This window comes from Vipera berus, assembly GCF_964194415.1.
Source record: "Vipera berus genome assembly, chromosome: Z".
NCBI lineage: Eukaryota > Metazoa > Chordata > Lepidosauria > Squamata > Viperidae > Vipera > Vipera berus.
In genome coordinates this window covers 67,656,743-67,682,325 of record NC_138205.1, presented here as the reverse complement: position 1 = coordinate 67,682,325, position 25,583 = coordinate 67,656,743, and the positions used below count along the sequence as shown (strand labels likewise).

At 39.6% G+C, this 25,583-nt stretch overlaps 1 protein-coding gene across 11 annotated transcripts in view; it reads right to left on the bottom strand.

Annotated features, from left to right (window-relative positions):
• Positions 1 to 25,583, bottom strand: part of TPK1 (thiamin pyrophosphokinase 1) — a 474,984-nt gene that overhangs the window by 158,147 nt on the left and 291,254 nt on the right. For 9 of the 11 annotated variants that reach the window (XM_081342927.1, XM_081342933.1, XM_081342929.1 and 6 more), the window contains one exon: positions 22,253 to 22,348. The exons of the other annotated variants lie outside the window; for them this stretch is intronic. In XM_081342927.1, the coding sequence (XP_081199053.1) occupies positions 22,253 to 22,348 (96 nt within the window). The remainder of the gene's footprint in view (positions 1 to 22,252; positions 22,349 to 25,583) is intronic. 11 annotated transcript variants of the gene reach the window in all.

The following is a 25,583-nucleotide window of genomic DNA, read 5'->3' as shown; positions in this document are numbered from 1 at the left end:
TGTATATGTGTATGTGTATATATATATATATATAGAGAGAGAGAGAGACAGAGAGAGAGAGAGACAGACGGACGGACAGACAGACAGAGAGAGACAGAGACAGAGACAGAGAGAGAGACAGAGAGACACAGAGAGAGAGACAGAGACAGAGAGACAGAGACAGAGAGAAGAGCAATGGGGAGAACACAGCCTTGAGAGGGTTTGTGCTAATTGCCCAGATATTAGATGTAATTTTCCCTAGCTTCACCTGTTGTTTCCTATATATCAAAAAGCTAATAATGCACCTAAAAGTATGGACAGGTACAGCTAGCTTAATCAATTTAAAATGAAGAACTTCTGGAATGATTATTAATTTCTACATATTTATATGTGAAGCATCACTATTCTAAGATAACATTACACTTTAAAGTTTTATTTGAATGAATATTTTTCTTTGTTGCATGATCTTATATTGTCTAAATGCATTGGATAAATCCAAAATATATTTGAGGTATCCGTTACCTTGCTGTTCCTGCAAAAAAACTTTCTACGTATTCTGTTATCCAAGCAGGAATGGACTACTGACTTTTCTAACTAGCTTGTGGGTCAAGGTTTTTTCCAGTGATACAGCACATTACTATAAAGTAATGCATCACAAAAATTTATCAGAAATAATAACTGTATAATCAGTTTAACAAAAATTGATTAAACTGATGTATTTTTTTCCACATCAGTATAACATTTTAATATAGCATTTCCTTAAAAAATGTAAATCTGATGGGATGTTCTAATTATAGTATTAAAAATCTAGATAATTCTTAATGCTTGTTACTGCATTTACCTAGCAAATAATATATTTTTGAATGGTATACTTTACTACTTGGATTAATTTGTCTACATTTAATTTTAAACTTAAAGGTTAACACATTCTATGTTTACCTCTATCTGAGCAATTTACAAAGAAAATACTTTTATTACACTTGAATCTAGTATCAAAGTGGGAAGGATACAATGCACTGAACATTCATATAAACAGCTCAAACAGTCCTTCTTGGGGCTCTCTGCCTAGTTTATATCTAGGGCTATTTCTATGTTCTTTTAACAATTTTATATTCACAATTATATTTTTGTTCTTTTATTTTAGCGACTGACAAAATTGTTATGCATCCATAACATATTTTCTGTACTGTATGCAACAGTTTCTTATAAAAACCTAGTTAAACATAAAATTAAAAAACAATTATTTATTTTTAAAATTAAAAAGAATATCAATTTAACAACAGAAACAACTGAAGGAAAATATGGGAGGTAAACACAAAAGACTGCAGAAACTCTGCTAAAAACAGAGTTTGGAGTTGCCATAAATCTTTTTTTCTGCAAATGACTGGAATGTGTACTCCATAGTTTTCAGTCCACAGCTACAGTTTCCACATCCTTCCATTCAAGGTCGATGTTTTTCAGATCTTTCTGAAATGTGTAGAACCAGGTATTCTTTGACCTTCCTCTCTTTTCTATGACCATCTAGTGGTATCCAACTGATACCACTATCAATTTGCTGGACATTGCTGTCATGGGGAGGACAGTCTAGCAAAGTGCATTCTTCATTCTGTCACTATCTCAGAGAGTCTTCAGGAATTACCTCTTTGTAGAATGTCTTCATTTGTGACATAGTCAGGATATGAAATACAAAAAATCCTTCTGAGACAACATAATTGGAAGATATTGATATAATCAGTAATTGCTGTAGATTTCCAGGTTTCACTGGGGTATATGGCAGTCAATATGACAATGGCATTAAAAAAATCTGATCTTGGTTGCTGTGTTTATGGCAGATATGGTCCACGTTGAACACATATGTTGGAAGATAGCAGCTGTTTTACCTATTCAGCATTTTACTTCTGCTTCTGTGTTTCCCCCATTTGTATCCATGATTCTACCAAGGTAGTTGAATTGTTCCACAAATTTTAAGGCCTGTTTTTTTAATGTTATTGGGCTGTTGTCTTGAACACTGCCAACTTGCATCAGCTTTGTCTTGTCTTCGCTATGTTTTAAGCCCACTTCACTTGCTTCTAAAATAGAATTATCATAAATCATTCTATTTTCCTATTGCATCTCCTTCAGGAAAAATAGGGAATAACAATATTGGACTGGATTGTAGAGGTGTAGCATGCCTGCTTTATTTCACTAATTCATGAATTAATAGCAACATAAAGATAATAAGACTGTCTATCTTAAAAGTCTGATGCAGCAATTTTGTACTTATTAGTCTGGCAATCACGCTACACGACAGTGGCCCCAACCCTTGGGTATCAGGGACCAGTTCTGTGAAGGATGGTTTTTTCATGGACAAGGGTGTGTGGTTTCACTTGCTGCATCATCCTGCATGTGTGCGGATGGGGCTTTGCTTGCTTGTGTGGCCCAGTTCCTGATGGGCCACAGACCAGTGCCGGTCCATTGCCTGGGGACTGGGGATCCTTGCTATATGGGACAGATCCACAACAGACTGTTGGAAGTCCTGAATAAATCATGGCTGATTTTTTTTCATTGCTTTCAGTGAGCTTTTACCAAATTGTAGCCCCAATACCTCATCAACTGTAGGATCCCCAGCTTTCATTTAATAAAGTAAAGAGCCAGGTTCTTTGCACATTGCACATTGATTTCTACACAATTTGAAACATGTTTTTAACCCATTAAAAAGATTGTTGGTAGAAGAGCCTAAAATGAGCCCCAAATTTAACCTTCACAGTTGTGCTTTTTTTTCTTTGAGAGATGTTATCTTTTCACATACTTAGTGGTACTTATGGTATCAATGTAATGATTGAAATAAGACCCATGCTCACCTGCCTGCATCATTTGTCATTTTACACAGATGGATGGATGGATGGATGGAAGGAAGGAAGGAAGGAAGGAAGGAAGGAAGGAAGGAAGGAAGGAAGAAGGAAGGATGATATTCTAGGTCACTGGCCTATGTTCAGAGAGATTGCTCCTTTTTCTATGTGTGGTAATAATTCTGTTTTTAATGATGGGGAAAAGTGTAATCTGTTTTGAAATAGAGCTGTGGACTGTGTCATTGTTTACATGCAATATATTCTATAGTAAAACTCCAAAGTGAAAAATGAATCCATCCTCTAGAATTTGGCACTAAGATATGTGAATCTTACTTCTTTTTCAGAATTAGTACATGTAACATGTATGATATTTAATTCATTGTGTTTCAGTTTTTAATTGCATAAAGACATATTATGATACAAAAAGTGAAAGGTGTTCTTTTAGGGATGAAAGTTTTAGAAAAGTAAATACAAATTAAAGGAAAGAACATGGGGATTTGTATAATTTTGTCAATATGTACCCAAACTTAAAACATAATATTGATGACAAGTTTTTGAAACATCCAAAAACTAATAGGGAAAATTTTAGTTTCAAATGATTGAAATAGAGTAATTATTAGCCATAGACTAAGGATTAGGGGTGATATTATAGCAAGTTCTAATATTTAAGGGTCTACCATAAAGAAGAGAGGGTCAACCTATTCTCCAAAGACCTGAAGGCAGGACAAGAAATAATGGAGAGAACCAACCTAGAACTAAGGAGAAATTTCCTGAGAACAATTAATCAGTGGAATGACTTGCCTTCAGAAATTGTCGTGCCCTAACATTGGAGATATTTAGAAGAGATTGGACAACCATTTGTCTGAAATAGTTCCAAAAGATACAAATTTTTCTTTCGGCCCAGAGGGCAAGTGTTGCACAATGGATGTTTATATGTGCATCCACACACTAAGTAGTGTTAATACATTATAGTTAGCCATGGATTGTTTAATCATGCATTATTGACTAAGCTATAATTTTCTGGGACTGTCCAATATGTTAATACCTACATTATTGAATAGCATTGTGGAACCATATGCTTATGGATCTCCTCTAAAAAAAGAAACTCTAACTACATCAGTTCTTTTCCAGTCCTCTAGTAGTTCCCCAGTTCTCCAGGATCTTTGAAAGATATAGTTCAGTGGGCACTAGGGAACTACCAGAGGACTGGAAAAGAGCTAATGTAGTTCCCATCTTCAAAAAAAGAAGAAAAAATGGATCCAGGAAACTACAGACCTATCAGCCTGACCTCAATACTTGGGAAGATTCTGGAAAAGATAGTCAAACAATGAATCAGTCAACACCTAGAGGCAAACAAAGTCACTACCAAAAGCCAACATGGGTTTGTCAAAAACATATCATACCAGTCAAATCTTATTGCATACTTTGACCAATTGACAAAATTAGTGGAATGCTGTGGATATAATTTACTTGGACTTCAGTAAGGCATCTGATAAAGTAGATCACAACCTACTACTTGATAAGATAGAAAAATGTGGGTTAGACAATGTCACCACCAGATGGATTCGTAACTGGCTGACTGGTCCTCAATGGAATTGCATCTACATGGAAGGAAGTGTGTAGTGGGGTGTCCCAGGGCTCTGTTCTGGGCCCAGTGCTCTTCAACATCTTCATCAACGATTTGGACGAGGGGACAGATGGGGAACTCATCAAATTTGCAGACTACATCAAGCTGAAAGGAATAGCCAACACTCCAGAAGATAGGCTTAAGATACAGAAGGATCTTAACAGACTTGAACATTGGGCACTATGTAACAAAATGAAATTCAATGAAGGTAAAAGTAAGGTTCTACATTTAGGCAAGAAAAATCAACAACAACAACTTTATTGATTAGCCCTTGGGCCATATCAAAGTACAAAGTTCCAGCAACAAACCGTCACCAAAACTAGATAAAACTAGATAAAAGCAATCCGAAATGGAATTTGATAAAATACAATTTAAAATGGAATTAAAATACAATTTAAGTTAAAATAGTAATAAAATACAAATTTAAGATATAGATAAAATATGGTAACATTATATTTCAGAGTCGCCCTTACAATCTACCCCAATCAGTCCCACATATGCAGATCTTAACTGGATCATTTTGTTTAAATACTGTGCTACGTTGAATGTTATTTTCAAGTTCTGGCCGGACATAAGGTAAGTTATTTTGATATGGGGATCCCAATGGGTCATTCGTTTGGTATATAGACCAAGATACCTGTCTCTCACCCTCTTATACAAACAACAGTCAAATAGGATGTGAGCCAGGTCCTCTACCTCTGCCGCTCCGCAAATGCAGAGACGCTCATTATACGGTATAGCATGAAATCTCCCATATCTGACCATTGTATCAAGCTGTTCGAATTCCGCTCTCGTAAATATCTCCCTAAGATGTTTTGGGAGTTGTAACTTCAAATAACTGTCCACTTGAAAAGTACATTTGTATTTACTCAGCCATTTCAAGTTACCCACCTTACTAAGGATAGCTATATCAGTTTGTGCTTCTATATCCTTAATTCTTTGGGCAACTCTTTTTTTAGATTGTTCTCCTGTTACGCAAGAAACAGGAAGGCCACAGCTTCTTACAAAATTTGTTAGTTTGGTGATCCAGAAGATTTGTGATTGCAGTTTTATTTGCTCTAGTAGGCATAATTTGCGGACTTTATCAGTCTCCATTTCATTAACATTGCACCAGTAGTTATAAGCTCTAATTTTAGATAATGCCTGAATTGTATGAATTCCCAATTCAGCTCTAACTGCTGCAGCAGATGTTCTTGGATCTACACCCAAAATACATCTCAGATGCTGGGACTGTGTTTGTTCTAAAGCTGTGGTTGAATAAAGACCCCAAATTTCTGCACCATACAAGAGCATTGTCGTAACCTTAGCCTTATAAACTTTGAGTAGTGGAGCTAGGGACCCTGGGTAACTATGGTTCTTTAGTTTGAGCAATAAATTCAAACGGGCTTTTGCTCTAAATGTACTTCGTTGATGATGGCAGGCCCAAGATCCAGTCTTGGAAAAAGTTACTCCCAAATATACAAAGGTATTAACCTGCTCAATTGGTTCACCATCTAATTGCCACTTATGTCTCTGATGGTTTCTTCCAAACACCATTATTTTCGATTTGGATTTGCTAATAATTAGGGAGTTATCCTGGCAATAAGAGCTGAATCTTCTTAATAGCCTACGTAATCCTACTTGTGAGTATGATAATAAAATCATATCATCAGCATAAAGCAAGCTGTTACAGTAAGCTGTTACAGTAGGCATATTTGGCAATTAGATGGTTCAAAACAAAGCAGTTATCAATAGTAGATCTGTTCTGTCTAAAACCTGCTTGTTCTTCTGTGAGGATGTTGTTTTCCTCTACCCAGATTTCAATTCTGTTCAAAAGGTACCTAGCATATATTTTTGCTACAATGTCAATCAGGCTGATGGGCCTATAATTACTAGGATCCTTTTTATTCCCTTTTTTATATATGGGGACAACTATTGCCATCTTCCACCCGTCTGGTATATGGCAGGTGTTATTTATGTGTGTAAAAAGACCTGCTAATACAGGGCCCCACCAGTTGGGAAATTTCTTAAATAATTCTGCTGGTAAAAAATCCTCGCCTGGGGCTTTATTGCTCTTTAAGCTTTTAATGATGGACTGTATCTCCTTTTCTGAGACTGGTGGCCAAGGGGGGAGAGTTCTAGGATTTACCAAATCACTGTTTAAAAATAATTTCTTTACCGGTTCGGTGGGGGCAAACAAGCACTGATAATAATTCTCCCAGTCCGCAGCAGAGATTGGTATGTCAAATGCAAATCTCCGTTCCTTCAGAATACCTGCTACAGAGTGCCAAAATAATACTGAATTATGACTTCTGGCAGTCAACTCAAGTTCTGACCAGATTGAAATGGCAAAACATTTTTTCTTTAATGTTATAGTTTTTTTATATTCCCTTCTTGTGTGCAGCATCTTAGCTTGTATACGGGCAGTAGGATTCCTCTGGGCAAGCCTCATGGCTGCCTTCAATTTCTTTTTCTGTCGCTTTGCAATCAGGATCAAACCAGCGAGGTCTACCCACTTGGGCTCTTTTTGTAGTAGGTTTAGCTGTTAGGTGTTTCTTCAGTATGTTACAAAGATTGGAGAATGCATTGAAGGCTGACATCCAGTCAGTAGTAGATGACTGTATTGTTCTAGCCCACTTAGTAGCATTCTCTGTTTTAAGGCATTCTAATATTGCCTTAGTATCAACTTTGGCCCAAATTAACCTTTTATTTTGGGTCACCTCTACCTTTTTGGTGAGCCATCTGTCAGCCATGTTATATGGTCTTAAATCTGAGCGGCCTCGCAATGTCACACTTACAGGCTGATGGTCGCTATTGTCGCTAAGGTGTACTGTGACCTCTGAGAAGAGGTCAGCCTTATCTCTAGACACACAAAAGAGATCCAGTACACTACTTGAATTGGCTGAGTGGTATGTATAAGGGTATGTATAATTCTTGTCCTTACCTCCCAAAATTTGGAGATTACCCTTAAAAATTAAGGAGACTATGAGCAGGCCAGCGGCATTACTTTTACAGTCTCTCGAGAGCCACTGAGGATGGTTATCAAAGAACTCCCCTGGGATTCCCTTCTTCTGGGCAAGCTCATACAGAGAGGGACCCAGTCTAGCGTTCAGATCTCCTAATAATACCACTATGGACTGAGGGTACAATATAGATATATCTTCTAAGATAACTTCCAAGCCCATCCAATATTCAAAATTATAGTGCTGGGATGTGCTTGGAGGAATGTACACATTTACCAATATTAACTCAAACTGGTCATATTCAAATTTGACAGCTATAAAGTACGGATACTTATCTTCATTATATAATTTCTCTCCCTGCCATTGCAACTCTTCCTTTATAAGAATGCATAGCCCACCAGAGGGTCTCCCTTTGTTCTTTGTTTTTAGGGCTGGGGAGGCCCATCCCTGAAAGCCTGGCAATTGTACTGGTTCATCCACTTCGGTTAGCCAGGTTTCTTGAAAGGCTATTACGTCAAAACTAGAGAGAAAGCTCATTAGTCCACTATCAACCATCCTTTTCCAGCCAGCTATGTTCCAGGTCATCAACTGTATGGGGTTCTCAGAGGCAAGGTGGTCTGACTTGATTGATTGGCTAGATGGTGGAAATGCCAGATGTCAACTTGACAATGGAGCTGGGTCAATATCATCTAAGCTTCCCATATAAACACAGTTGTTGTGAGGTTCGATATTTCTCCTCGTGGGTTGCAGAACTTGTTGTTGCTCCTCTATATCTCGGTTGCCAGTGTGCCTCTGCTCTTGCTCCAAGAATGATTTTTTTTTCCAAAGAGCAGGTACTCTGGCTTAAGTCTATAAATGTAGATTTATGTCCATTTTTGGAGGGGCATGGCTGAGGGTTCATCTTGTGGAAAGATGTTGTGGGAACTTCTAAATCAAATGAGGATGGAAGCTGGATTATGTCCTTAGTGTTTGTCAGCTTAGGGGGCACTGTGTGATGAAGCCCTTTGTCTTTCAGTTGTTTCTCAGAGGATGGGTCAGTCAGTGCAGTTACTCCACTCTCAGCCTGTGTGACAACACCTTTTTTAACTGTTGAGGTAAAGGCAGATTGTTGATTAAATATCTTGTCACAAGTTTGCGTGTTTAGTGGAGCCAAATTAAATAGAGGCTTTGCTGTAGATTGGGTTGTTGTCAGTGCCTCTTTTAGGTCGTCCAATCTTTGAATGATGTTAACTTGCTCAGGTTCTGGCAATGCACTGAATAGGTCAATCAACATTTCCTCTGGCACATCCTCAGCAGTTCCTGCAGCTGTGGGTAACACAGTTCGTATATTGCTTCTTTGCTTTCTCAGGGTCAGTTCAGTTGCAGCAGCCTCAGGCTTAGTAGTGTGAGGGCTGTTGCAGCCTAGATTTAAAGCGACAGTTCCCTCTTGGTGACGCTGTTTCAGGAGTGGGCATACTTTTTCTGAGCAAAAGACCCTTATTGGAAATATTGAGAAAAAGCTCAGAAAGGGCTTCATTCTGAAGAGCATGGAGGGAATTGTGGGCTGCTTGAATGATAGGAGAATTCTCATACATTGTGTTCTTGCTGGCAGCCACTCTACATGTAGTAGATCTATCAGAGTGAATTCACAGCGGAGCAGCTGGCTCAGGGACAGCCTAATAGCTTTTCTATTGCTCCAACGCCCTCTATTTACTCTCTTGTCATGAATTTGCAAAGTAACCTGGTTAGTTTGCAGACTATAGTTATATTGGTCATCTCTTAGACCTTTGCCTGATTGAGTGTTTTCTCTGTAGGTGTTCAAATTTTTGGGAGGAGAACAAGGTCCTTCTCTACTTTCACCTTCTGAGTTAGCCATCCCATGTCTGTCCATGGTTATCCTCCCAAGTCCTTCCACAGTATTTGGGTGGCTCCTAACAAACTCTGCAAAAGACTCTTTCAGACAATCAACCTTATCCATGACAATTGACAAGAGATTATATATTGAGTTTACAGTTTGAGCTGTAAGCAAACATTGTCTAGAGAGGAAGTCTGTCACATTTTCCCCCTTCAAATTTGCTACATCTCCCTCCTGTGTAAAAGAGGCTGTTGCCAGATTCCAAGGAGGGGAGCCATTCTCCAAGAGGGAGGAGGACAACTCCAAACGCTGTCTGTTCTCCAGTTCGGTTTGTAAGTCCCATTCCAATGAGTCACATAAATTAAATTTATCTGATAAGGTGCCTGCGAATGAGTTACTTACTGGAGCAGACTGTCTGTTTGCAATATAATCCTCCATTTTCTGCTGCTTCAAAGGCTTGGATATACTTTCTGCTGCAGAGTGCTGTCTCTAACTTCTTTTCCCCATTCAGGTTTGTTAAAACAGGTTTAAAAATAAGTTTAAAACTATGGTTTAAAAGGTTGAAATGGGTTAAAAATGGGTTTAAAAAGTTTAAAAGAGGTAGGTTAAAATACAATATTAAAAGAGGTTAAAAAGTTAAAATAAAAATAAAGTAAAATAAAATAAAACTTTTACTTTTGGAGGAGCTCTTTACAGCCTTTGCTGCCTCTCCACCATCTTGGCTCCCTATATCCAGGCAAGAAAAATCAAATGTACAGGTATAGTATAGGTAGTACCTTGCTCAATAGTAGTAACTGTGAGAGAGATCTCAGAGTCCTAGTGGACAATCACTTAAATAAAAGCCAACACAGTGCTAGGCTGCATTAACAGAGGGATAGAAACAAAATCACGTGAAGTGTTAATACCACTTTACAATGCCTTGGTAAGGCCACACGTGGAATACTGCATCCAGTTTTGGTTACCATGATGTAAAAAAGATGCTGAGACTCTAGAAAGAGTACAGAGAAGAGCTACAAAGATGATTAGGGGTCTGGATGCTAAAACATATAAGGAACGATTGCTGGAATTGGGTATGTCTAGTTTAATAAAGAGACGGACAAGGGGTGACATGATGGCAATGTTCCAATATCTCAGGGGTTGCCACAAAGAAGAGGGAGTCAAGCTATTCTCCAAAGCACCTGAAGGCAAGACAAGAAGCAATGGATGGAGGCTTCTGGTTCTGGATTTTGGTGCAGCCAGACGTGTGAGGGGATTGCTCCTCACTTCAACTGGATTTCTTCATGGGGGGTGTAAAGGGTTTGAAAGTCAACTGGAGGGGCCATGAGCAGGGGAGAGGTCTCTCCAGTTGGTGGTAGAAGGGTGGAGGCCCTCCAGTTGGCCTGGAGCTACTCTCTGAACCAAAGAAGAAAGGATCAGCCACTCCCATGGCCCATCGTTTAGCCGTTTCTTGCTGAAGCCAAAAGCACGACAAAGCACTTGAAAGCACTTGAAAACTGGGTGAGAAATAATAATAATAATAATAATAATAATAATAATAATAATAATAATAATAATAATAATAATAATAATAATAATAATAATAATAATAATAATTTGGAAGGGACCTTGGAGGTCATCTAGTCCAACCCCCTGCTCAGGCAGGAAACCCTATACCATTTCAGACAAATGGCTGGCCAGTCTTTTCTTAAAAACTTCCAGTGTTGGAGCATTCACCACTTCTGGAGGCAGGTTGTTCCACTGGTTAGTTGTTCTAACTGTCAAGAAGTTTCTCCTTAGTTCTAGGTTGCTTCTCTCCTTGACTAGTTTCCATCCGTTGCTTCTTGTCCTGCTTTCAGGTGCTTTGGAGAATAGCTTGACTCCCTCTTCTTTGTGGCAGCCCCTGAGATATTGGAACACTGCTATCATGTCAACCCTCACCCTTCTCTTCATTAAACTACACATACTCAATTCCAGCAACCGTTCCCTATATGTTTTAGCCTCCAGTCCCCAAATCATCTTTGTACTCTTTCTAGAGTCTCGACATCTTTTTTACATCATGGTGACCAAAACTGGATGCAGTATTCCAGGTGTGGCCTTACCAAGGCATTGTAAAGTGGTGTTAGTACTTCACGTGATCTTGATTCTATCCCTCTGTTAATGCAGCCTAGCACTGTGTTGGCTTTTTTGGCAGCTGCAGCACACTGCTGGCTCATATTTAAGTGATTGTCCACTAGGACTTCGAGATCTCTCTCACAGTTACTACTATTGAGCAACGTACCACCTATACTGTACCTGTGCATTTGATTTTTCCTGCCTAAATGTAGAACCTTACTTTTTTCACAATTGAATTTCATTTTGTTAGATAGTGCCCAGTGTTCGAGTCTGTCCAGATCCTCCTATATCTTAAGCGTATCTTCTGGAATATTGGCTATTCCTGCCAGCTTGGTGTCGTCTGCAAATTTGATAATAATAATAATAATAATAATAATAATAATAATAATAATAATAATAATAATAATAATAATAATAATAATAATAATAATAATAATAATAATTTTATTTATATACCGCCCTTCTCCCGAAGGACTCAGGGCGGTGAACACGGCAGATATATAAAAAATACAAAAATACAAAAGTTAAAAGAAAAATTAAACATATGCCCAGCTAAAAACAATAAATACAGATATTAAAAATGACATAAAAACCCAACCCATCCCCTTTCAGGCCAGGCCGGCTTGTTCAAATAAGAATGTCTTCAGATCGCGACGGAAGGAGCGGAGGTCGGGCGCCATCCGGAGCTCAACCGGCAACCGATTCCATAGCTCCGGGGCGCCCACAGAGAAGGACCTCCCCCTGGGGGCCACCAATCGACATTCTCTGATCGGTGGCACCCTGAGGAGGCCCTCTCTGTGGGAGCGCACAGGGTGGAGGGAAGTTGATGCCGGCAGCAGGTGCTCCCTAAGGTACTCCGGACCCATGCCATGTAGGGCCTTAAACACTATTACCAGTACCTTGAATCTCACCCGGAAGACAACTGGTAACCAATGCAGCTCACGGAGCAGAGGTGTAACATGGGAGTATCGGGAGACTCCCAACAAAACTCTCGCGGCTGCATTCTGTACCAGTTGGAGCCTCCGAGTGGTCCTCAAGGGCAGCCCCATGTAGAGAGCATTGCAGTAGTCCAGACGAGAGGTCACGAGCGCGTGAGTGACCGTACATAAAGCATCCCGGTCTAGATAGGGCCGCAACTGGTGCCCCAGGCGAACCTGGGCGAAGGCCCTCCTAGTCACAGCTACTATATGGTCTTCCAGAGTGAGCCGTGAATCTAGAAGGACTCCCAAGTTGCGAGCCCTATCTACGGGGGGTAATAGTTCACCCCCCATGGAAAGAGATGGGATGTTCTGAATATCCCGGGATGCTGGTATGCACAGCCACTCAGTCTTGTCGGGGTTGAGTTGAAGTCTGTTCCTCCCCATCCAGACCCGAACCGCCTCCAGGCAACGGGACATCACATCGAGGGCATCACTGGGGTGGTTTGGGGTCGAAATAAAAAGCTGGGTATCATCGGCGTACTGATGATACCCAACTCCAAAACCACGAATGATCTCACCCAGCGGTTTCATGTAGATGTTGAACAGGAGAGGCAAGAGGACCGACCCCTGAGGAACTCCACAAACGAGAGACCTCGAGGTCGACCTCTGCCCCCCTGCCAACACCGACTGTGAACGTCCCAGGAGATAGGAGGAGAACCACTGCAAAACCGTGCCTCCCACTCCCAATCCCCTGAGACGCCGCAGCAGGATACCATGGTCAATGGTATCGAACGCCGCTGAGAGGTCTAATAGGACTAGGACAGAGGAATATCCCCTGTCCCGAGCCCTCCAGAGATCATTCACCAGAGCGACCAATGCCGTCTCCGTGCTGTAGACTGGTGGTGATGCTATCTAACCCACATTTTTCTATCTTATCAAGTAGTAGGTTGTGATCTACTTTATCAATTGCCTTACTGAAGTCCAAGTAAATTATATCTACAGCATTCCTCTGGTCCACTAGTTTTGTCACTTGGTCAAAGAATGCAATAAGAGTTGTCTGGCACGATCTGTTTTTGACAAACCCATGTTGACTTTTAGTGATGACTTTGTTTGCATCTAGGTGTTCACTGATTTGTTGTTTGATTATCTTTTCCAGAATCTTCCCAGGTATTGAGGTCAGGCTGATAGGTCTGTAGTTTCCTGGATCTATTTTTTCCCTTTCTTGAAGATGGGAACTACATCAGCTCTCTTCCAGTCCTCTGGTAGTTCCCCAGTGCTCCAGGATCTTTGAAAAATATAGTTCAGTGGTTCTGAGATCACGTCTGCCAGTTCCTTGAGAACCTTGGGGTGTAATCCATCTGGTCCTGGTGATTTGAACTCATCTAGGCTGGACAGGTGCTCACTTATCATTTTCTTGCCTATGTTAACTTGCGTTTCTATTCTGTTTTTTATGGCACTGGTTTTGGTAGGTTGGACTGTTTTTCCCCTTTGTGTAAAGACAGATGCAAAAAACGACTTAAATAGTTCTGCTTTCTCCCTGTTGCTTGTCACCTTCTTGCCACTTTCCCCCACTAATGGACCAATCATTTCCTTACCTTTTTTCTTGTTTCTTATATGTTGAAAGAAGCTTTTTTTGTTATTTTTGACTTTGGTCGCAAGCCTTAGTTCATTTTGAGCCTTAGCTTCCCTCACTTCATCTTTGCAGGCACGGGCTGTTTGCTGATATTCTGCCTTAGTTATGTGCCCGTTTCCACTTCTTATAGTTGTCCTTTTTATTTTTCAGTTTATCAGAGAGTTCTTTATGCAGCCATGCTGGTTTCTTTTGAAAGCTGTTAGTTTTCTTCTTTGTTGGTATTGTGCTAGACTTTATCTCACTTTTCAAAATTTCCCAAGCTTCTTATTTTCCTAATCGTCTACTTTTCCTGCCAAAAGCTTTCTGAATTTGTTTCCCCTTGCGAGGAGAGAGGGAAGGGATCTTTTTTTCCCCCACCCTCCTTAATAACAGCCTTTGTCTACATTGGGAGAGAAAAGAAAAGGCCTTCTACTAAATTATACTGATTTATTGGACTTATTTCCTTTCTACTTTCAGCTCAAAGTTCCTATATTTACAGAAATGGACTATTCTACCTATTGGTCTAAAAAGGGGACAAAAAAAGAGAAATAAATAAAAAGACACTATCTGAAAAGGATTTGAAGTACTCTGGGGACATCTAGTGAATACTATTGGCAAACAAGCTTGCTTACATTTCGGGTGTTAGATGATACAATTTTTGGTGTAATAAGATAAGGGAACTTTGGGTTGTGAATACTATTTGGGATGTTAAAGGTTAAACTTGGATACTATAATTAACATCAAAATTAGACAAAATTTAATAATAGGATATAGATATACCTTATCGAAATTGGATTGACAAGATCTTCTTTAATTGACCATGCTATTCCTAGAAATTTGTTAGTTTAAATATGTTGTATTGAATGTTGAGGGAAATAGAGAAGGATGTTATGATAATGTAACCCGAACTATGTATTGAAAACTCTGTTATTCAATTGATGACTACCCAAGTACCATGATGCTTTCTAAATATATAGGTTGTACATTGAAAAACTAATAAAACTTGTTTTTTTTTAAAAAAAAGTAGCAATGGATGGAAACCAACCAAAGAGAGAAGCAATCTAGAACTAAGGAGAAATTTCCTGATAGTTAGAACAATTAATCAGTGGAACAACTTGCCTCCAGAAGCTGAGAATGTTCCAACACTGGAAGTTTTTAAGAAGAGACTGGACAGCCATTTGTCTGAAATTGTATAGACTAGATGACCTCCAAGGTCCCTTCCAACCTTTGTTGTTGTTGTTGTTGTTGTTCCCATTTAGAACAGCCAATTTCATTAAAATGACAAGTCAAGTACTGAGGATGACAACTATTTTATTATTTTAAGGGGACTGTGCTAGCTAGAATCTCTAGAACTAGAGAGTGGCATATAAATTTAATAATACATAAATAAAATAAATATTTGGCCCATTTACAAAGAATGATGACAAAGGAACCTTTTTCAAATCATAGTATAAAACTACAAGCAAAGGTAGCATTCAGGTGACTGAGAATCTGCCATTTCCTATTAGCAATATCTTAACTTTTTGTATTAGGAACAAAATGAGTTCTTGGTTAGTACTCATGCTTAGTCTCACTTAAAAAGTAAAGCTTCAAATACTCATGATGAGTGCAACATTATCTTTGAGAAGTGCTACTCACAGAAGATACTAGAGATAGAGTCCAGAAGCAGCTGCTCAGAAAGAAACACATATCTGATAAAGTTACACTGTTTCTGACACTTTCTCTAAACTCACCTTTAGAATTCATAGGAAGGCAAATTTGTAATAAAGTTCCAGTGAATCTATGGACATTTTCTCTATTAGTTTTCTGGGAAAATATAATTCTGTGCTAGGCGAGGATAAGGATGGAACAGCAAGATAACTGAGTCCTGACATACAAAATAAATTGATTAACTCTGTGAGGGATAGAATTGTAACATACATAAAGAAAGGTCTCAGTTTTTTTGGTAATTAGGGTTACCAGGAAAGATATTGATATGAAATTTAGCTAGTTGAACTAAATCTCTATTGACAGCAAATGAATAAATGCAAGAACATAAAAATAAAAGATGCCATTTGGCCACAGAAGATCAATTAACTTGTTTGGCCCATAGCATTTTAAACCTCTTTCATAGTAACAGCCCGGGCATGTCAAATTTGTGAAGTCAAGTCTTTTGATTCCATGAGTAATCCAATATGAGATAAAATAGTAGGTAAATTATGGAACATTGTGATTATATTCTAGTATATAAGATTTATAGCACAAGTAGGAGTTACATATGTCAACTGTGCTGTCCTTATTCTTAATTTAATCCTGAATTATGCTGTTAAACTGTTGCAGAAATAACTTCAGGAGCTGTAAAACATTTTTATTATTATTTCTTACACAGAGTTAATGGCATTCTCTCTCCAAATGTGTAAGATTCCAATCCAATATTATGCAGAAAGCATTCTGTACAATTAAATGGTCAGCACTCTATAAATGTCTTCAGCAAAGTGTCAGTAACATAATTCTCTTGGGAAAGCAATTAGAGTTCTGAAATCTTAAAGTTTAAAAAGTTTTTCCCCTGTATTGTTCACAAAACTTTTAGAATCTTATCAGCTGCTTTCAAAACTCTTGCAGTCGAAACAGACTTAAACAAGCTGTGAGATTTCTTTAGACCTGTTTATAATATCATGTGCAATAGCAGACATCTGTTATTGACTTGGCCGAGTGCATTTGTTTGGGGGTTGCACAATATGCAAATAATGCAACACAGGTGCACCAATTAGCAGAATTCATAGGTCAAACAAAAGAAGAAACAGACAGGAGAAATGGCTGACTTCTTCATTCCTGCAATGAAGGTAAGATACTGTTCTAATTTTTAAAGGTTCATGCATGCTCTGTCAACGCTCTGGGACTCATGATCATAATAGTAAAGTTGGAAGGGACCTTGGAGGTCATCTACTCCAAACCTTACTGAATTTCATTTTGTTAGATAGCGCCCAGTGTTCCAAGTCTGTCCAGATCCTCCTGTATCTTAAGCCTGTCTTGTGGAGTGTTGGCTATTCCTGCCAGCTTGGTCATCTGCAAATTTGATGAGTTCCCCATCTATCCCCTCGTCCAAATCGTTGATGAAGATGTTGAAGAGCACTGGGCCCAGAACACACTGAGTATGGCCGGTCAGCCAGCTACGAATCCATCTGGTGGTGATGTTGTCTGACCCACATTTTTCTATCTTATCAAGTAGTAGTTTGTGATCTACTTTATCAAATGCCTTACTGAAGTCCAACTCAGTTTATATAGTTTGAGTGTTCTTTGTCAGGATCATTTCTATTCTAGCTGTGCTATCTTGAAAACCTTCACCAATTCAATTAAATGAGAATTCCTCTGAGAGAACAAACCAAAAGAAAATATATTTTTCCTTTAAGTTTGTTAATTTTAACATTGCAGCATGTTTTATTTTCACCAGTTTTGATCTTTTGGGGTTTTATTTTCTGTTAACAAATTTACATAAACATTTCACAATGCTTGGACAAATATTTTTTAAATTATCTCAAATGTTTTTGAATGGTCATCAGAGATCTTTTTCATCATTCTAAACTAGGAAAAAGCATAAAGGTATCATCATTCTTTAAGCCCACCAAACCTTTCTAAAGACTGAAAAGAACACTCTCAAATTCAGCAGAATTAAGGAAGGAAAGCAAAACTATTTAGAACTGAAATTTCTCCTTCTATATTACAGCTGTATGGCTTACACAGAAAATAGATACTGCGGGATGTAGTGAAAGTGCATTCAAAAATAAATAATATTTAATTTTATTAAAATATATGATTGTAGACCAAATAATGAGAAAGGCATTAAATGTGCTATTCAGGACTGACAGAATCACAGATAAGGTATTTCATACATGAAAACCTCTGAGATCTTAGAGCACCATTTTTCTTGTAGGAGACTGGGGAATTGGGAGATAGTTCCAAGGAGAGCTTCTTGATGCACAGATGAAGTGAAAAAGCTACATTGGTTGTAAAATGAAGGAGCAAAAATGATTACTCACAAGACGGTAGCAATGGCAGCAACAACTGCTGTCTCTTCTCTTATAAAGTCACCTGAAAGGTAGATTTGTGACTAGGACACAGCTCTGTAACTGGCAGCATGACTACTCGCGTACTAGCAACTCACTTTATTACTGTACTTTTTCATGTTTTCTAATCCCTCCCTTTCTTTCATCTCCTCTCCTCATTTCCTAATTAATCACATCTTTGTTGGGGGCAATTAAGCTGACTTTGTAATAATGCCGCTTGGGGGGTGTGTGAAAGCCCTAATAAGCAGGCATATACATAGAATGAAGGCTACTGCTAAGCTTGTAAGCCGCCCTGAGTCTTCGGAGAAGGGCGGGATATAAATGGAATTAAAATTAAAAATTAAATTAAATATGTCCATGCTTTCTTACCTGCCTACATGCTTAATTGACTACACTGAATACATTATATTCCTCCAATGTCTTCCCTTATTCTAAACAATTATCTACCACCTTTAAGAAATAGCAGGGTTTCTGATATCACTCAGTGTTTTGGGTAGCTGGCAGTTTTTCTTGTCAACCTTCTTACTGCTTGAACCAGGTACCAGGTACCAGATACCTTGTGAAAGAATGATTATTATGAAGTAAGGTTCTTTATGCAGTGCATTACTCATTCATTTAAATAAACATATTTTAATGCAATTTTTGAAGCGAAAGCATTGCATTAAACTAGATGAGTAAATAAATATATGGGCTAAGGAGTGCTGGGTATTAAAACCCAATACATCTATGTTATAAAGACTTGGACATTTTCTCAAACATTGGTATGAATTTCTTTTCAAAGACAGTCTCCTATATGAAACCTAGAATGGTGTAGCTCATATGTATAATCTATTTTAATTCATTATGGGTATTTGAAATAGCTCTTGGCATCTTAAAGACTATATCCTATAAGAATGACACAAAATATAAGGAGGATAATGAGGAATAAGGAAACAGTATGCTTCATTCCTTCCCTTCTCTTTCCTCTAGTATATTTATATGTTACAAGATTGTGAAACAAAACATTCCAAATTTTATATATAAAGAGATTTTTTAGCATTCCTATGAACTAATATCTAAGAAATTAAGTTAATTCAGTACATTGCTGTGCTGCTAAATTATATATTAAAAAATGATGCAATATGTGATACAAAAGGTAATATAGTTAGTTGATACAAAATGAATTTCTTTCCCAATGTTTTTAAAGAAAATTCAAGGAGAAAGATTTCAAAAGTTATATATAAAGTTGTAGCCCCAGGCTTATGGTGCAGTTTGACACGGCCATAAGCAATTTATGCAACAAGGCTTCCTATATATATAAATAAAAGATCTCTTCTAAGAAATATACACTCCCAAATTAAATCACTTAACCTATGCTCAGGCTAACTGAGCAATATTATAAAAACTGAATAGTGACAGATTTCCATCAAGCCCCTCTGAAAAAGGAAAAAAAGGTAAAAAGCAAAGCAAATAAAACACTGTCACTATATGTGACAACCTTTTCAGTGAAATCAACCTGATAGAAAAGAGACATGATTAAAAAAATAAGGAAGCAGTACAATATATCCTTCCTATTATTTGTATCTTTGCAAAAGCAGCATGAGCTCAAAACTGCTATCCACAGCTGGCATTACATACAAATTGTGTGATAATATAAATGAAGAGAAAAGTTACACTGTGTATTGTAGCATACATTCAGCTCAATTATAATTCCCAAAAGAGATGCTTCCCTCTTTCGTCCGTGCTGTTACAGTTAGCCTTGTTAAGTTTCAAAGATCAGATATTTATGGAGAACAACATCCATCACCAGTCTTAACGATAGATTTCATTATTAGGAAAATGACAGCAAAATCAAAGCATTCAAAAATTTAAAGCACATGGTGATAGATGTATTATTGAAACACCATAGCAGTGGTTTACATTGTTCTCACTTTAATGTTTGCTTTTAGAATTCTTTGGAGAGATCACCAAAGATCTGAGCTAACAACTCATTCTTTCACAGAAGCTACAATAAACAAAGCAGCAGAACCTAAGTAAATTTATTTTCTACCTGGATTCAAACATGCTATCTTAATAAGAGAATTCACTCTATTTTTTACAAGAAGAATACAAGTAAAATTGTATGAAAAGAGGGTTGCTATTTTTTTCTCCAGCAATACTGCATATATAAAATTATTTTTAAGCATGAAGGAAGGAATAGCATATAATGAGTGGGAAAAATGCAACTGACATGTCCATCTATAGAGTAGACTAAGCAGTCCTTGCACAGCTTCAGAAATGAGTTTAATGAATGAATGAACTTAGCAGATAGCTTTATGTGGGAAATGGTTTAATGAATGCTTACTTTAAAAATGGAGTTCAACAAAAAATACAAGACTATCACAAGCATGAATGATAGACCAATATGAAATAGGTAAGAAAATGGGAATTGCTTGGTACTGCCTTTTACTGATGAGTTACTGAAACTGGGTACCATTATAGGATTGGTTTTCAAAGATCAATTAATTTCTAGGAGCAGATGTATTCTGACAATTATATTTCTGTCCCCTTTGGAATTAGTTATCATTCAAAATAAGCATAGATATTATGCATAAAGAGTGAATGCCTTATTGCCAGGTGAATCTTTGTTCATTTTCCCAACTGTCTGGAAAAACAAGGATTTTGATTTCCTACACAGCGCAGAAGAGAGGAACTAAGTGACAATGTAGAATACATGAATTACAGAATGATATTGAGTACTAATTAACAAGTGATATTTTGCAGTGTCCTTTCAGAGATATTTCCTTACCTAAACAGAGAAACAGAATGACCTAGACTGCTACTGTCTGGTTTAAAATTCAAGAAGAAAACATCATTTTATTAAAGAAGAGAAATGTGTAGCAAGACAAATACAGATGCTTTTCACTTAACAAAGTACACTTTTGATGACATGTGTGGTTGGTCTGCCACAAATCTAACATTTTCACTTGTTTTTCCTCAGCTTAAAGCAACATTCAGGTTGGACAATTGTTGGAATACTAGTTTCTCCAAATAAATCAGCCATTCTCTAAGCTTTGTTCTTGTCATTTGGAAGAGGCAGTCCTATTGTTCAATGTTGTGCCTGAACTCATTTGCAATAGGTTCACTGCTGCTACACAAACTGAGGAGGACCTTAGGTAGAAGTTGCAAATTGCCTGTCTTGACCTTTTCCTTCATACAGCTGAAACTGGTAATTTTTCCAGGGAATAGGAACACATGATAGTGGGGTAGGCTTTGAACAGGGCACCAACATCAACAGAAATACTACAGAGTGCAAGTCTCTGAGGTTTGTTGATAAAGGTTATGTTGAGGAACTCTTGCAATAATTTGTGTTTGCTACATATTCTTGAGTTGACCTTCTCTTACCTCCTGCATCTTGTCTCCTTATTTTTTGATTCTGGAAATGTGCAGTCCTTTCATCCTTTTCTTCATCTCTACTCTTCTTTGCCGCATCTCAGTGTTTAATATCTCTTTCCACATGGTACAATTATGCTGACAATATTTTAATTTATTTTACCACAAAGTTGTATGTTGTCATTCTCATCTCAGAACAGTTTAGGATTCTCTCTCCTCCATTTTTCCATTGTTGAAAGCCATCAGAGACAATTTAAAAATACAGATAACTTCCTATGAGCTAGAGTGGGACTAATTTACTTGATCTCCAATAGCTGAAGTGGCAGAAGGGGAGGGGGAGCTGGTCTACATTCAATTTCAGAATGGAAGCATTTCAGAAATGGATTAATGTATTCACTTGTCATCAGAAAGATCCAGTTTCTACTCCATTTGCAGTCACAGTAGCCTATTTGGTAACTTTCAGCCCAACCTACTTCACAGGATTATTGTACAGAAATGGAACACTGTTATGTCTTGAGTTCCTGAACAAAGATGGCATATAGATACATTTGCATATTGTGTGCCACAGAAGGGGCACATAAGCAATACAAATATCCAGGTCTTTCTTCAGACATCTTAAAGTTGTTGCTTCTCTAAGAACCACATTGAATCAATTTCTTGCTGCTGGGTAGGAGAGAGAGAAAGGGAATGCAGGATTGCAGCAGAGCAGCAGTCAGTAGCACTGTAGTAGCCAAAACTTTCCCATATTTCATTCCCTCATGAGTCATATGATGCACCATTTCACCCAAGTAAATGTCATGAGAGTTTTAGTAGTTTTAAAAGTATGTGGATTCAATTCTGATCACTCTTCAGAAGCCTTAGAGTTTCATCAGCAGAAATAAGAAGAGATATCCTCTTGGCAGTTAATGATTTTTTTGTCCCTGCTTCCTCTGTATCATATTTTTATTTCCCATTATGTTACAGAATGAACACACTCAGGAAGATTTACAGGCCAAAATGTGTATAGACAGAGTTGCTAGTATTACCTGCAAGCTGCTTTTTTCTATCTTCTGTTGAAGTATCTGAAGGCACTTGGTGAAATCTGTTAAGTCTTGATCTGGTGTCTGTATGAGCTCACATCCCTACAGAGAGGGAAATTTTAAAAAGGAAAAATCTATATTACTTTAGAATGAAGCAGAGTTGTTTATATAGCTTTACTAAATTCTGTGCCATCTATTGAAACATAGCTGAAACTGGTTCCTAGAATTGCTGATACAGAAAATCCAATATTATCTAGAGCAGCTTTTTTATATGGTATCATCTACCTTTGAAGATGATTTAGAAATTACATTTATATCAGACTGTGTACAAGACAGACAGGTCTTATTAAAAGTATAATCTTTAGGATACCCCCCAAAATGGTAGGTCTTCTCCAGAAAATGGCACTCAAAATGATGGAGCTTTTTTTCTCCCTGCTGACAAACAACTGATTTTGCTGCCAAAGCCAGCTCTTTGGCAGTACTCTCCCCAGATTTGAACAGGAGTAACTAGGAATGGCCCACAACAACCCTTTGCTGATGCTTGGAAATTGCCTGGAAAGAGAAATCTATGATCATTGCAACTCTCACTAACAGTAGCTGGAGAATCTGTTTGTATTTTTAGATGCACCTGTTTTTAATATCACTTTTTGAAGCTTATAATCTATGGGTGTTGGGCTTTATGCATAGTAAGGAGCTTCCAGGTCCTTACATCATTAGCCTTTAAATCTTCCTTGGGCCAGCTCACTATACATCCAGGTATCTGGTGACTGGCAGGGAATACGTGTTGATGGTATGGATCTTGTTTTTCCTATTAGGTTTAGGTTTAGGTTTATTAAATTTTTATACCGCCCTTCTCCCGAAGGACTCAGGGCGGTGAACAGGGCATATCATAAAACTACAAAAATACAAAAGTTAAAAAAGAATTAAATTATTGCCCACAGTAAAAACAATAGAATATATATATAAATATTAAAACCCTAAGTAACTCCCCATCAGGCCAGGCCAGCTTGTTCAAATAAATGGGTCTTTAACCCGCGCCGGAAGGAGCGGAGATCCGGTGCCATCCGGAGCTCAACCGGCAGCTGATTCCACAAAGCCGGAGCGCCCACAGAGAAGGCCCTCCCCCTGGGGGCCACCAGCCGACATTCTCTGACTGGAGGCACCCTGAGGAGGCCCTCTCTGTGGGAACGCATGGGGCGGAGGGGAGTCGACGCCGGCAGCAGGTGGTCCCCGAGGTATTCCAGACCCATGCCATGTAAGGACTTAAAAACCATCACTAAGACCTTGAACCTCACCCGGAAGACAACTGGTAACCAATGCAGCTCGCGGAGCAAAGGTGTAACATGGGAGTACCGGGAAACTCCCAAGACAACTCTCGCGGCCGCATTCTGTACCAGTTGGAGCCTCCGAGTGGTCTTCAAGGGAAGCCCCATGTAGAGAGCATTGCAATAGTCAAGACGAGAGGTCACGAGCGCATGAGTGACCGTGCACAGGGCATCCCGGTCTACATAGGGCCGCAACTGCCGCACCAGGCGAACCTGTGCGAAAGCCCCCCTAGTCACGGCTACTACATGATATTCTAAGGTAAGCCGTGCATCTAGGAGGACTCCCAAGTTGCGAGCCCTATCTACGGGGGGTAAAGACTCACCCCCCATAGAAAGTGATGGAACATTTTGAATGTCCCGGGATGCCGGAATGTACAGCCACTCAGTCTTGTCAGGGTTGAGTTGAAGTCTGTTCCTCCCCATCCAGACCCGAACCGCCTCCAGGCAACGGGACATCACAGCGAGGGCATCACTGGGGTGGTTTGGGGTCGAAATAAAAAGTTGGGTATCATCAGCATATTGATGATACCCAACTCCAAAACCACGAATGATCTCACCCAGCGGTTTCATGTAGATGTTGAACAGGAGAGGCGAGAGAACTGAACCCTGAGGAACTCCACAAACGAGAGACCTAGGGGCCGATCTCTGCCCCCCTGCCAACACCGACTGCGAACGTCCCAGGAGATAGGAGGATAACCACCGAAGAACTGTGCCTCCCACTCCCAATCCCCTGAGACGCCGCAGCAGGATACCATGGTCGATGGTATCGAAAGCCGCCGAGAGGTCTAATAGGACTAGGACAGAGGAATATCCCCTATCCCGGGCCCTCCAGAGATCATTCACCAGAGTGACCAATGCCGTGTCCGTGCTGTACCCGGGCCTGCAACCCGATTGGTACGGGTCCAGATAATCCGCTTCATCCAGGACCAGAGGGAGCTGATGCGCCACCACACTCTCAACAACCTTCGCAAGAAAGCGAAGGTTGGAGACTGGACGAAAGTTGTTCAAGACAGCTGGGTCCAAGGCAGGCTTCTTGAGGAGAGGTCTCACCACCGCCTCCTTCAAGACGGTGGGGAAATTACCCTCACTCAAAGAAGCAGATATCACCGCCTGGAACCAGCCTCGTGTCCTCTCCCTGGCTGCATAAACCAGCCAGGAAGGGCACGGATCCAATAAACATGTGGTGGAGCTCAACCTCCCCATAATCCTGTCCACTTCATCAGGGGTCACAGAATCAAACTCCTCCCAGATAACATTGACAAGACCGCCCGTGTCCTGATCGTCAGACTCTGCCCAGCTGGAGTCCAAACCGGTCCGAATCCGAGCGATTTTATCCGACAGATGTTGACCAAACTCCTCGGCCCGACCCTGCAAGGGATCCTCCCTCACCTCCTGATTAAGGAGGGAGCGAGTCACCCTAAACAGGGCGGCCGGGCGATTATCTGCGGACGCGATGAGGGCAGAGAAGTAATTGCACCTCGCTGCCCTCATCGCTGCGAGATAAGACCTAATATAGGTTCTTAACCGCAACCGGTCGGATTCGGATCGGCTGGACCTCCAGCAGCTCTCTAGGCCCCGTTTCCGACGCTTCATCTCCCGGAGCTCCGCAGAAAACCATGGAGCTCGATGGGATCTGCACCGGGTCAGGGGCCGCAAAGGTACAACTCGGTCCAGTGCCTCAGTGGCTGCCCTTTCCCAGGCTTCCACTAAGGCATCCACCGAGCTGTGAGCGACGGAGGCAGGTGGGGATCCCAGCACTGCCTGGAACCCGTCAGGGTCCATTAAGCGTCTGGGGCGGTACCATCTAGTTGGTTCCACATCCCCACGGTGGGGGGTGGCAAGACGGAAGACCAGCCGCAGGAGGTGATGATCGGTCCATGACAGGGGCATAATAAATGGAGAGCCCCCACCAAGATCATCCAACCACCGTCCAGATAAAAAAAAAACAGGTCAAGGGTGTGGCCTCCCTCATGAGTTGGTTCAGAAATTACCTGCGTCAGGTCCATGGCCGT